General features: G+C 35.4%; 1 protein-coding gene across 1 annotated transcript in view; it reads right to left on the reverse strand.

Annotated features, from left to right (window-relative positions):
• Nucleotides 1-15098, reverse strand: part of ZNHIT6 (zinc finger HIT-type containing 6) — a 57830-nt gene that overhangs the window by 9585 nt on the left and 33147 nt on the right. The window contains exon 8 of the mRNA XM_068540227.1: nucleotides 14723-14800. Coding sequence (XP_068396328.1) covers nucleotides 14723-14800 — 78 coding nt within the window. The remainder of the gene's footprint in view (nucleotides 1-14722; nucleotides 14801-15098) is intronic.

Here is a 15098-nt window from a genome sequence, read left to right on the forward strand (position 1 = left end):
TGAAATGCAAAATATTCAGTTTTCCTAAACCAGCCACCCTCGTGCCCATAGGCCACAGAGTGCATACATTCTTTTCCCTGTGTAATATAATACAGATGTGCTTACAATACTTTAAAAGTGGTTCTTCCAGCATTCAAGGATTAAGTGCGTCACATGTTTTACACATTATTTCCCTTTGAAACAAGCAGTGTTTTTTAAAAAGTTAGCAGTGATTATACAAAAGAGAGAGAGGCTGAATTAGATACAAAAGTATAAAATTAACTTATAAAGTAAAATATAAAGTGGATATAACTAAATTTTTCTTAGGAGAAAGCAAGACTTGAATTTTAAAATAGGAACTTTTCAAGTGGTATCCTACAAACACTTGTAGCAACTTATCTTCTGTGCATTTTAACTGAATAATAAGGCTTCTATTAAGAGACACTTCCCAAATAAGGGAATGTTTTCTATCAACACATTTCATTTTTTTCGTAAATAATTTTCAGTGTATACCTAATGTTTTAGGTATTTTATTTCTTTTTAAAATATTAAATCTTCGTTAAGCTTCTCTAGATTTCCAAAGCTGAAACAATTAAAAAAAAAAAATTCTTCAAAAGCCACATGGTAATCAGAACCTAATATTAATGCTGATATAATACAAAATATGATCCCAGCAGAGGAACATTCAGAGATTCTTAAAAATTACCATGTAATAAGTTATACATTATTTCAATCTTAAAACTATAATTAATTACACTTGTTTTATTAAAAAAATTGGTCCCTATTTTATGTGCCATGCAGGCTCTGTACAAAGCATTTAGAATGTAAAGATTTATGTAAGAATTTATAATGAATTACTTTAAAATATTTCACTCAAATGCAATGAAAATCTGGTATGTTGTGTGGTTTTAGTGGGAACCACTGAATTTTATTTAGTGTTTACCCGAAGAAGTTGTAAACTTCTAATCACAGCAATATTGCTGTTGAGTGTCAATAAGCTTCAAGGCCTCAGCCTTCCAGTCTGTCACTTAAAACAGGTCAGACTTCACTAGATAATTTTTAAATGAAATTCTGAATTTCTTTGATTTCTCTACTAGGAGTGGTTACTCTTAGTCTACCATTAATATTTGCCAGTAATTAAGAAGTAAATTATGTAAACTGTTTTATAAAGAAAGGCTATTAAACACAGATGGGGTAACATTGTGTGGACATGGGGTTTAGTTAAAGGAAGCAGTAACTTTTAGTGGTTGCTTGGGTTTGGAGTCTAACACCGAGTTTAAGTCCTGGCTCCATCACTTACTGGTCTGCGATTCTGGACAAGTTACTTAACTTCTCTAGTCCCTAGTTTCCATGCTTGAAAGTGGAGATAACAACAGTATCATTTCAGAGTTATTATGAGGGCTAAATGATAAAACACAGAAACTGTTAGCTCATTTACTTAAGCCATGAACACAGTTTTACAGTTGTATTTACCTAAAATAACAACGCATTCTTACAGAAACTTTAGTTCAGGACAAAGTCACTGAACTTCTTCAGTAACAAAGAACGGCACTTCTTATGTAAGCACTGAAACACTTATTTGCCTTTTTATGCATTCTGCATTTTAAACGTAGCCTTACAACTTGCCGTATAACTTTCATTTTTTTATTATTTTATATTATTTTATATTACATTTACTTCCAAGAGGCTACAACTACTTTGAATCCTCCTGTTTCCATTATCTTGAGGCAAGGTGTAGAGTCCAGCTTGGCATTGCCCAAAACATTTAGGTGTTAGCTCCTTTGCAAGTCATTAAGTCACTGAATCCTAAGGGGCACCTTCATCTTTTTTTGAAATTTTCAGTAACTCTGGTGTTCCCATTAGTAAAAGGGCTCTGCTACCACAAGACAAACTACTTGGGTTTGAAAGAATTAAGATACCAACATTTGTCTTTTATTTTACCCTTAGGGATCCTCTCAGACATTTCCTCTTGTTATTTCACTTGCTTACTCTCACGGGCTCACTAGCTGACCCTGCCCCAGGCAGCTTCACAGGGGGCACTGTAAGGGCAGCATAGCTCAGTAGGCTAAACAGGTGTTACAGTGTTTGACATCATACAAATAAAAGTTGTCTTGATACTCAAGGGTATGCTTTTAATCTTGGCTCTGTTACTAACTTTCAAAGAAACGGGCCAAGTTCTTGAACTTCTTTCTCTGCACTTCATTAGCAAATTAGGATTTATTTTTTAACTTCCCATAACTCAAAAGGAGACAGAGAATAAAAAAAAAAAAAAAAAGGAGTCACAAACCATTCTATTTCCCACCTGATCCCTGGCACCCCTTAGATCATCTCCCCTTCTACCCCCTAATAAAATACTTAAACTAAATTTGAATATTCTCCAAATTTAACAATCTAATAGCAATCCCTAGGCCACAGAATTTTTTCCACTACAAAATAAGGTCATCTGATGAGGTGAGCATCAAGATCCCTCCAGCTCTAAAATTCTACAAGTTTTGATATTTGTCTGCCAAAGGCAGCACTTAACCAATATTCCTAACAGTCGTTTGTATTTATTTCTTAACTTAGATTTCTAGGTTAAAAGTGCAACTAACTGATTCCAAACGTACACAGTTGAATCTCTTGCTGTTTAAAAAACTTAACCTTAATATAAATCAGTTTACTGTTATCCGATAGCTAAACGTTTATAAAGTATGGCTCACCTTGGTATTAACTGAATTCAGTAAGGTTCCTGAATGTATTATAAACTACATGTTTTAGATTCATACTTATCAAATTCCTTTAAAATAAGTAATTTAAAAGTACTAAACTTATTTTAATAGAGCAGAAAGAGAACAGATTAAGTGAACAAACTAGCTTTTAAAATCCAAATGAAAAGGAAGAAGGAAACCAGATTGTTAATGAAGACCCAGAACAGGAGAAAAAAGATACATACATTCAAACTAAAACATATAAAACCAAACTAAGTACAGGGGTCAGAGAGTTTTTTAACTCTTCTGTTTACAAGTAAAAGGTATTATTTAAAATTTCTCCAAATACTCCTGTGTGACAATTTTTGCAACTCAGACTGTCCACGTCACATTAGAAGCAGATTGTGTCAAAGTTCAATTTTTTTCTTACCTAATTTCTCTAGTTTTCATATTGAAAAAATAACAGTAACTGAATTAGTGGTTTGCTGCACTTTGTTTTGGGACTTTTTAAAAAAAATTTTTATTTATTTATTTATTTATTTATGGCTGTGTTAGGTCTTCGTTTCTGTGTGAGGGCTCTCTCTAGTTGCGGCAAGTGGGGGCCACTCTTCATCACGGTGCGCGGGCCTCTCACTATCGCGCCTCTCTGGCTGCGGAGCACAGGCTCCAGACGCACAGGCTCAGCAATTGTGGCTCACGGGCCTAGCTCCGTGGCATGTGGGATCTTCCCAGACCAGGGCTCGAACCCGTGTCCCCTCATTGGCAGGCAGATTCTCAACCACTGCGCCACCAGGGAAGCCCTGTTTTGGGACTTTTATGTAATTTATGTAAACGTGTAAACGAGGGCTCCACATGCTTGACGTGGGGCACCAGTCATGAGTGGGGTAGCGCAGACACATGCCTCCATTCAGAAAGCTCTACGGGTCAGAAATGCGCTGGTAGATGATCCCGTCTATTGACGACACAAAAGGTATGGGATGCGGTGAAATAAATAAATAAATAAATAAATAAATAAAGTGACCAATTACACATTTTAAAACATGTTTTAAAGAGGGCCTTACAAGGCTTTTGTTCTAGGTGCTATTTGTTCAGGCTTTCCTTATCCTCACTAGTAAGCTCAATTACTTTTAAATCCAGAAGGCTTGGGTTCCAATCTTATCACAGGTCCTTAGAAGCTGTGACTCCTCAAGGGTACTCAGTTTTCCTCATCAGTATAATGATGGAAAGGTTATCTACTCATCAGCTAGCTTGTAAAGATTAAATGTAACAGGTGAAAATGTTTCTAAAGTGTAATTTGCCAAACTGATATTAGTAATAAGACTTTATACTTCAAAGGTAATCTAGCACCTTTAGCAGGGGAATAACATACTTATCAGGGATTATCTTCATGATCTATATGATGGGCTAGTTGGTAGAAAAAGCATGAACTTTGAAGCCAAAAAGACCTGAGTCCAAATCCAGGCTTTGTAACTGTAGCTTGGTTTCTTTGGGCTAAGTCAATTTCTCAGAGCCTAAGATTCCTATCTTGTAAAGTAGAGATATAGTATATACTTCATTAGAATTAATGCATGTGAAAATGTGAACAGTGCCTAGCTTCATTAATCAATCAATTCCTCAAATATTTATTTAGTGTCTACCATGTAAAGATAGTCTGCTAGGTAATGGAAGTTCATAGAAATAAACCCCACAGTTTAGTGGGAGTGCCAGTCAACAAACAAACTATCACATTTCACTGGGACAAGTGTCAGGATAGAAATCTAAAGCTAAGTAGATACTCAGTAAACCTTCTTTCTTGTCCCTTACTCACCTCCAAATGTTCTTTCAAATATTATAGTGCCTATAATATCTAGGCACTTCATTTGCTAACTCTAGCTCTCCCCTTCCTTAATTGGTTCTTAAAATCCCTCCTCCTCCATGGATTTTCTCCTAATTAACATAGGAAATTTTAATTAGCCTTACTCTTGTTAACAAAACATATGCTTCCTCTGGTGCTAGACTAAATGCAAGAGTCTGATCAGTACAGACTCTTACATTTTCAATCTTTATTAGGAAGTATCACTTTGGAAAATATGATCACGTTCCTCAGAAAAACTTTTGCTTAAATGTTAGTTAAATAGTTCATGAATTAACTACACCATAGAATTATATTATTTTAGAGTTAGAAAGAACTTAATCTACTTTTTTTTGTCTTCCAGGTGAGGGCACTGAAGCCCTGAGAAGTATCTTACTCAGGGTTGCTCAAGGAGATGCAGAGTTAGGACTGTAAAGCCAATCTTTTGAGTTCTTCACTCAACTCTTTGCTTGTTTGCTTATTCCTCACTCAACACATATTTACTGAGGGAGGTCTACCATGTACCAGATGCTGTTCTAGGAACTGGGAATGCAATGGTGAACTATCAGGTATTCACTAGAGTTGAAAAGATGAAGGCTTTCTAGGAAGAAAGTACCTATACAAGGTAGAGGATATGGGAATACACAGAGAATTCATACAGTTTTGGTACGTATAAATTTCAGTGAGAGGTCTGGTTGAAAAGGTGAAGCACTTTGGCTAAAATGAAGTATCTGAATCACCTAGAAATTTCAATTAATTATGTCATTATTCTCTCTGAAGAGTATATAAAGTTAGATATAAATTATTATGTAACATAACTAGAATGGATAAATTTAGTGGATTAACATTAAGTTGAGGGTTAAAATTTATTTTCCAAGTTTTTAGAGAAAACTCTCATTTTATATTTTACATAATTCCCTTAATCAATAATCAAAATAGTACATATTTGAAATGAGATCATAACTATGGAAATTGTAGCCTTTATAATCTGTTAAGAATTTGACCACCATATTACTTTGGATCTACTTTTCAGTACAGCCTCTCAAATTAAATTTCTCAAGTTCACAGCAGCTGAAACTTCACTCACCCAGCTCTGCCAACTAGTAGAGCTTCAGCTTCCCTAGAGCTACCTAAGAGTAAACTTCCCTAGAGCTAAGTTTACAAGTCTTATCATAAAATTGCCTCAAGCAGAATGCCACATATGAAACCCATTCCATCACTGGACGTGTCACCTCTGAGATGATAAAAGTATTTAGCACCCTGCTCTACATATTTTCTTTATGTGTGTGGACATTCTTCAGGTTGATTCTAACATTTTCTAGTCCTTAAATGATCCCTTGCTTCCTTTGTTCTAGAGTCTATGTCCAAAATGTGGCCAAAGGTTAAGACCATTTTGAGCATGTACTCATCCTGATCTTGACTCTCACTTTGGAAAATAATCAGTAATCCCAAAGAGGGATAACAAAGAACTGGGGTTGGGTTCCACATAATCTAAGAACATGCACTGTGGTCATTTATGGCGCTGAGAGGCATGTGCTATATTGCAAAGGCTTTGGAGACAGGTGGGCCTAGGTTTGGATCTAGGTTTCACCAGTTAGTGGTTACAAAGCTGCAGTCGGGGCTCTCCGTGCAACTAAACATATTTATAATGTATAATGTATGTACAGTGTAACATAATTATAATGTATATAAAATGCTTAATAAAGTACCTAAAAAACAGTAGGAGACACTCAATAAGAGGGTGTCATTAATACTTATTATGTTCCATAAAGACAGCTATCAGCCTCTAGATTTAACCCCGATTTTAAATCACCCTTGCAGCAAACATTTTTGTGTGTGTGTATTTGGCAAAACTTATTCAGGTTCTTCACACTTTCCTGCTTATACCTAACCTAAAATAATTTCAGAAAACAATGACACTTTTGTACATTTTAAAACAGACATCTGAAATTTCATTTAAAATCTTTACTCAAAAGTTAAAATAGATATAAAGAACATAATTTATGGTGTGTAAATATTGATGGTTCAGAATGAAAATGTTACATCACTCTTATATAAATTCACTAGAATCTAAGTAAAATGGGAATGGTACCAGTATCATCAATTTAAAAACTATGTGAACAAGTTCTTCCTTAATAGTTAGAAATCTTATATAGTTTCCTTTTCTCCTTGATTGTATTTCCATTCCAATTCTCCACAGAATTTTATCCTAAATACTGATACATTTATGCTTGAAAATCTTTTACTTATAGCCCAATCACACTTCTCTGTAACAAAAATGTGTATGTAAGCTAAAAATTTAATTTTATTACCTATGACCTTAAGGCTTTAAATGTTAAAATTTCTTCTGGATTGAATAATTATTATTACTACAAAACTGATCAAAACACAAATATATTACAAACATTTATAGTAAAACTTTACTGGAAATGCATTTCTTAACGTGACAGGTGAGTGCTGATGACGGCATCTTCAACTACATGCAAGGCTGTTTACAATTGACTCTTAGATTAAGTGATTTCCCCCATTTATCTCTGCAGAACTCATTACTAGAATTAAATTCCAGAAGGAAAGCAAAAGAAAGTTTAAGTAATCTCATCTAGAGAGCACACTGCTGTTATTCACTAACCCTTCCTTCATCACAGGTATTTTCAAGGGATCTAACTAAAAGGCAGAAATGGTCTCTGGCTATTTACATAAGACAAGGCATCTGAAAGTAGTTAATGCTGTTCTCAGAAATTCTGGAATTCCTTTAATGTTCTCTGACATATATTCAATTCTGTACCATTATTATCAAAATAATCTTAACTTCCAAGGTCTTCAGTTCTAATGGCAGGATATTTTTTAAAAAATCCTAACTTTTAACATATATATTATAAACTTCCTATTTAGAGTATCTTTAAATATACTTTTCAATCATTCTCTGTAAGCCTGAAATAAGACTTAATTTTCTACTTCCAGTTCAATTAGGCAAAGGGTACAGACTAGTATCTTTAAGGATGTAGAAATCTGACTTCAAAAATTCATCCTAATATTAAATGACATATTTCTTTACACAACTTCAACAACTCAACTGAATAAACATCTACCAAATATTTATTATATAGAAAACATGTTAGACACTTGTATGGGATTCAAAAATGTCCTCAAGGATTTTATCATCCTGGACAGTGTTTCTCAAAGTGTGGTCCCAGGCATAACTTATATCAGGGTCCCTCAGGAGGCAGAGACTTTAACAAATGCAGGTTTCTGGGTACTAGGTAAGATTGACTAAACCAAAAACTCTGAGGGTGGGCTGAAAATCGACATTTTCATCTGTCCTAGATAATTATGATGGACACTGAAATCTGAGAAGCAACGTTCTGAGAAAAGAAATACAGGTTAAATGATCAGTTGAAGAGATGCTTATGGTAAGGTAGCAAAATCGGCCAGTAGGGGTACGGGCTAGGTGAAAAGCAAGGAGGGACCTGGCAGGACTACGAGGTGAGGCAGGCAAGAGACCAGGCTCTTAGAATCAACAAAGGCTGAGAGGTGGTATCTTGCAAGCAGAGTTGAGACTCTAGGAAGTCAGAATCTGAGCAAGCAACGTGAACTGGGAGGTTACTCTGCTTTAAGGTAGAAGGGGGTCTTTGCTTGCTGGTGGGTGGGTGTTAGCAAAAGCCAGAAAGACGTCAGGTGGGTCTTACTTGAGGCCTTTAGAGGAACCAATTTCTCTAAAAGGGCGTAGGAAAAAGTGTCTTACCTCTTAACTTCAGAGTGAATGATTTTTAAATATTTCGTGTTACAGATCCAAAGAAAGTAAAGTAACCTTAGTTTTTTATTTAAAAAAAATCCTCTCAGCACGGAAATAAAATCATCCAAGAGAAATAGCTCATTCTTTTGCTGGTTGCCTTTTTTAAAAAAAGAAAAAAGTGTTCCAAAATTATTAACTACAACCAGCACAGTAGGAAACAACTAATAGAATCTGTGCAAGTACAACAGGGTAGTCCCCCCAAAAAGAGTAATAATCTTCTGTGACGTTCATGAAATCAAAGCTTAGATAATGCTTTAATTTGGCTTGGGTTTAAAGTCTCAACTCTTGGCTCTATACGCCAATTTTTGGAAGTAGAGTAAAGGCAACTGGTCTGTGCATCAATCAAAAACTGACACGCAAAGATGCCCGTGTTTTCCACTGGGCACCTGCTATGCCATATGTACTAAATACATATCTATTGCAACATTACCACATACCTATCTCCCCTCCTTGACTGTGAGCATCTTGAGGGCTAGTCTTTTAGATGTCTATGTGTTCCTAGTGCTTAGTGCTGTGCTGGCACATGGAAGGTGCTCAATGAATGTTATCTGAATAAATGAAAAATAAAGACGATCTATCTTTTTTTTTTTTTTTGGAATTTTTGAATTTTATTTTATTTATTTTTTATACAGCAGGTTCAAGACTTGATCAATCTTAACCCATTGATATTTTAGGTCAAGGTAACATATTAAACAGCCTGTTCTCTGAACAGGTGTTACTTTTTCTGAAGAAACTTTAATTAATTAATTAATTTTTAATGGACTGCGAAGACTTTTATTTTTATTTATTTATTTAACTTTTTATTTTATATTGGAATATAGCCGATTAACAATGCTGTGATAGTTTCAGGTGCAGAGCAAAGCGACTCAGCCATACATACACATGTATCCATGAAGAAACTTTAAATTATACTTGGCAGTTGTTTTAATAATCTCTCTCTCTCTCTCTTTCATTTTGCATATTGAGAATTGAAGCCTGCAGGAACTGGCAAACTATGGTCAGCAGGGCCAATCCTGCCCATTGTCTGTTTTTGTAAATAAAGTTTTACAGTCATGCCCATTCATTTATGTATTGACTATAGCTGTTTATGTGCTACAATGGTGGATTGACAACTGCAACTGTATGGCCCACAAGGCCAAAAATATTTACTGACTGGCCATTTGCAAAAAAGCTGTCTGAACCCTGCTTTAGAGTATTAAAGTGGTATCAACGCCTAGCACATAGCAGGCACACATATATTTAAGTGCATTAGTACACTACTTATTAAAAAAATTAAAACTGAATTCCTATTATGGGAAAGTCACTGACTCAGCACTGCAGGAAATATAAAGATGAAGATGCCTAAGGCAGCCACTGTCTTCAAAAGGGAGTTTATCATCATATGGGATGTTTTACTGGGATAAAATATAAGACAGGATTGCAGGAACCTATGAGAAGTATTTGAGGCTCAAAGGATAAGGATTACATCCAGTTGGGGGGAAGGGATAGGCTCCACTGTAGACACTGATAAACAATAATCTTCTCAAAAGAATGGAGATAACATACAGAAGGCTCATATGGAGGCCGACAACGTAAGGCAGGGTGGTGAGGGAGAAGTAAAAGATGGCTCTAAGGTCATATGCCTTGCTTACAAGAAGAATGACAGTGCCAATAACAAGGAATGACTGTCAACATTTATTGACTGTTTACTAGATGTCAGGAACATCAGCAGTCCATTTAATCCTCATTTAAAACAACACACACAGAAACACACACTAGGAACAAATGGATGTGGTGTGATGAGATCTAAACATGTTGAGTTTAAGATTTAATGAGATGTGTAAGTGAAGATACATGCAAACTAAGATTTGAAGTCTGGGAGAAAGGTTGAAAATATCTCTAGATTTGCGAGTCATTTGTACAGAGATAACAGTTGATGACATCTTAAATAAAGTAGCCCCTGAAGCTTCATATTCTTCCAATACCAATTTATGTCAAAAGAAATGTAAACTAACATGATTGGGTATCTGCCCCCTTGTGGTTAGTGGTGAGTGACCTGTTGGGAGCATAGCTAATATTGAACTTAGAGTACTTCCTAGAAGTATAAGAAACCATTTGGCTGAAAGAAGCCATTATTTTTCAAAAAGTAATGCGTAAGTCAACTGCCAGCCACACAGAACTTCTTTTTTTTAAACAGATTTCCTCCTTTTATTGATACTAAGAAAAGTAATTTCTAGGATTAAAACAACAAAAACTCTTACATTCGTTGAGTCAACTCAGCAAGATGTTGACCTATATGTTGCAACTTGTAATACATGAATAATACATATTTGCTGAGAGTGATTTGCTATGTGCCTGGCACCATACTAAGTAGCTGACATGCATTATCTGAAAGCAATCTTCACAACAGTGCAATACCTTTGTCTTGATCCCCACTTTCAGATGGGAAAACAGAGACTTAGTAACTTTCCAAGGTCTGCATCAAATTTATAACATTATTTCAAATTTATAGAAAATCTACTTTGAGGTAGGTTCTTGGATAAGAGCAAAAAGGTTATTTTGGAACATCTCATAATTTGGGTTAGGTTTGAGAAGTAGTGATTTAAGAAATTTAGTATTTGTAATGGTAAAACTTTTGGTCTACAAAGTCTAACCTGGAACCTCTTAAAGTAAAATAAGGTCTACTTCTCCACAGATTATGTATTCTGGAAGGATTTACTATTTCTTGTTGGAATGAGATATAATCTTACTCTGAAGGGAGCCTAGTAATAAGGGATTAGTATAGAAGGGCCATTCTTTTTGAAAATAACATTCGAGAAAATGATGCCACTTCTACTTGAAACTCAATGTGCCCTAAGGCTCTCCAGGCCTTACCTCCATCTCTCAGAAGACAGATCCATGCCAGGTACCCCAGTCACCTTTACTTCATGTCTGTTTTCTCCGCTACAACAGAACCGTACCCTACTCAGTCTTGTATAAACCCCAATTTTTATTTATATGCCTAGGAGAGTAAATGTGCTTAATTAATGGCTTTTGAGCAAATCTGGAAAGAATCATCCCACAATAGCTTAAACCACATCTTTATCAAAATCAGGATCTTATATAAACATCAAAGCAGCAAAGTAAACATAAAAAATAGAAAATGTATCTGAATTTCTTCATGGAAAATAAATGATTCCATTAATAAGTAAAATATAGGTCTAAAATTCAATAGATTTGAAAAATTACAATTAAATGGACAGTATCAAAGCTGGGAGTATTCTAACTTGTCAGTAATAAGTTAGCAGCAATACAATGGCTGCCTCTGACGGTGCCTGGTGTTACCAACATAGGCTTTTCTGCCTCAAAACACTCATTTACTTTCTGAGAACAGAAAGCTTGTGAGAAATGATATGGCAAGAGGGTACCTTACATGAATTCTCCTCCACTGGGAATGTAAGCTCCACAGAGACAGGAATGGTTCTGCTTGCTGCTATCAGCCTAATGTTTTTTTTTTTTTTTTAAATTTATTTATTTATTTATTTTTGGCTGTGTTGGGTCTTCAGTTTCTGTGCGAGGGCTTTCTCTAGTTGCGGCAAGCGGGGGCCACTCCTCATCGCGGCGCACGGGCCTCTCACTACCGTGGCCTCTCCTGTTGAGGAGCACGGGCTCCAGACGCGCAGGCTCAGTAATTGTGGCTCACGGGCCCAGTCGCTCCGCGGCATGTGGGATCCTCCCAGACCAGAGCTCGAACCCGCGTCCCCTGCATTAGCAGGCAGACTCTCAACCACTGCGCCACCAGGGAAGCCCCAGCCTAATGTCTTGAACAACACCTGGACCACAATGGGTACTAAGTGTTTGCTGAATAAATGAATGGATTTACTTAAGAAGACATATTTACTTTTATAATTAGATACAAATTCAAACCCTGTGTATTCTGGAAAGAAAACTCCGAAATAGATCAGCAACAAATTCTTTAGAGTTAGACATACATTCTATGATGACCTAAACCTAAAAATAAAAGTTGTCTATGGCAAAGCTAAAGCCTGGGAAACATTTAAGATTGCTCTAGCTGATCAGGTATATCATGGGACAATTGTCATAAACCCTTCAAGAATGGAAAACACAACCACTGGAAATTGGCAATACCAAGTATTTGGTAAAAAGACTCTACTCTGAAGTTACTGGAATGCTATAAATCATACGATACATTTAAAATCAGAAAGCCACAAGGAAAATACATGGTTCTACCTTCTAAGTACTTTTCAGGAAATAATGAAATCCTCCTTATTTTAAATTAGAAGCCCACATTTTATAACCTATAATAATCTTACTTAGATGTTCTCTGAATGCACTTTCCTTTAATGATATAACTGTAATTAAGCATACAAGCAAATGTGAATGCTCATCTTAGCCTATCTATGAATGCACTATATGGTGAACACTGGTTTAAAAATCTTTAATTAAAAAAAAATCTATTTCTCAATGTATCTCCATAGTATCTAATTTCATTATTCATGATTAGAAAATCCTAATAAAACTGGGAAGTTTTGTAGAAATTAGGATAGCTATACCTTAAGGCTGACTGAACAGTCAGAAATATAAGGATGTACCTTACTCCAACTTAGGTCCACCTTCATGATAAAAGCTACCTCAATTGGAGATTCTAACATTATTATTGCCTTAAAGTGATAGTATCACTAGTCAAAGTTAAATAGGGTGGCAATTTTTAAATACAAAATTCTTAGATCTTGGTTGTAAACTTCTGCTTCCTCTTCTTTGATGCTATTTTCATATATCATTGAGTTAAGTAAACAACTCAGATGGGGAAATCTGGAGGATATGCTTTCTACATAGATAAGGTAAAGTCAGAGTACTTTTCATGTTACTAAGTTTGGCTCAGGTTTAGTAACAAAACAGCCTATTCTAGGTATTTCTTAAAGTCAATACCACTTATCTTTTACTTTATTAATCTATCATTCCCTCCCCTTTGGGGACTAAGAAGGTTAACCCAAGGTCCAACCAAAGTCCTTTCTGGGTTCCTAAAGAAGGAAAGTCATAAAATAAGAGAAAGTAAAGGACCTTAAAGGGACATGAAGCCCAGAGAAGTTGAGTGTCTAGAATTAGGTCATCTGATCTTCACTGCAGTACGCTCCTTTAACCTTTTTTTGGTGAAGGTTTATCCTCTTTGGTTCTTTGTTAAAATAAAACCTACCAGTCTTATTAGTATCCTCCTGTGTTCTGGTCTTTCTATGTTCTGATCTCCTTCTATGCAACTGCCCAAAACAGTTTTACCAACTGCTCCCCTCTGGGTCATGTCATACTGCATGCATTTCTGCCACTCTCCTAGAAAACCCTGTCTCCTAGGACAAGCTGAGATTGCCATTCCCTTTCCCTCTTCGTAGATTTACAGTACATATTTCCAAGTCAAAAATGAATGCTGTCTGGGCCTATGCAGTCTGTCCTATATTATAAACTTTAAAATATTCTGTATCCTACATTTACCTTTTATCACATACAACTTTGGTTTCCTTGAATTTTAGAAGATGTTTTTTAAGAGTCCATTTATCTTCTGTAGTAGTAATAGTAATAGTAGAAATAATAAAAGCATGCACTTACCATGTGTTAAATAATCATCTTAATCTCTCATGATAATCTGACTATCATCATCCCCAGTTTAGAGATGAGGAAACGAAGGCAAGTTAGGTTATGTAATTTACTCAAGTTAACATAACTGGAAGCAGGCAGAGCTGGGATTCAAACCCAGCTCTGCTTTCACAGCCTGGATGCTTACATCTCTAAGCTCTACTAGCAGATGAGACCAATCGTATCTAGTCTGAACTGGATCTAGTAGTTTTGTTAATGAAACGATGGAAGACGGGGAAAGCATCACAGATATTAAAGATCAGGGTTTTGCAATTCAATGTAATGACACATAACTGGCACTTAAGCAGACACTGCAGGGACTCTCAGAGATCTTTTAGTGTAGTCTACTTCATCATTCCATTAATGAAGGAACAGGGAGCCCAGTGATACTAAAAGTCTCAAATCACATAGTTTGTTAGAACCTGGCCTTCTTCACATTTCTATGTAGAGTTCTTTCCACTGTGATATATACAATGGGCAGTTCATCACAGGAATTTTTTATCTCCAAAAGCAAAAACTTGAACATTGGAACTCTGTTGTACAGAATATTCCTTGAAATAAGTTAAAATAGGATTTAAAAATCTTTCAGTTAAACATGATGTTATTTTAAAATATTCTAACCAGGGTGATTTTTCAATTTAATTCATCCTGTATTATGATAAGTGTGATTATTTAAAAATTTTAATTTGAAAGTCATTTTTAAAAGCCTAGGCTTTGTTGATTGCTAGATAATTAGTATAATAACTAGCCACTTAAGCTAAGCAAGCTACTTAATTAAGTTACAGAATTAGAAAACATTTAAAGAAATGGAGAGGGAAGCAATTTTACCTTACTAAATTTTGCTGCATATTTTCTACCTTCATTAAAATTCGGACCCCAGTCTGAGAGTGAATGTAGGCTTTCAACCTGAAATAAAAATGTCATATTAAAGGAAGCAAAACTGATTTTTAGTGTACTTTAAAACTGTGCCTATGGAAACTAAGCATCTATGAGTAGTTGATAATAATACTTAAAATTTATCTATCCAAGCACAGAAAAGGTGTTAAAGATATTTTCCAACCAAGGATCTGTTTTAAAAATTACCTTTCTTCTCTCTGTACAGATTAATCTTGCTAATCTACTTATTTTTTAAAAATGTATCCAATTTGGTGGCAGGTATTTTGTCTTATTGTTAAATATATGACCAGCGATAACAATTAGATTA

The sequence above is a fragment of the Eschrichtius robustus genome, chromosome 3 (genome assembly GCF_028021215.1).
Source record: "Eschrichtius robustus isolate mEscRob2 chromosome 3, mEscRob2.pri, whole genome shotgun sequence".
Lineage (NCBI taxonomy): Eukaryota > Metazoa > Chordata > Mammalia > Artiodactyla > Eschrichtiidae > Eschrichtius > Eschrichtius robustus.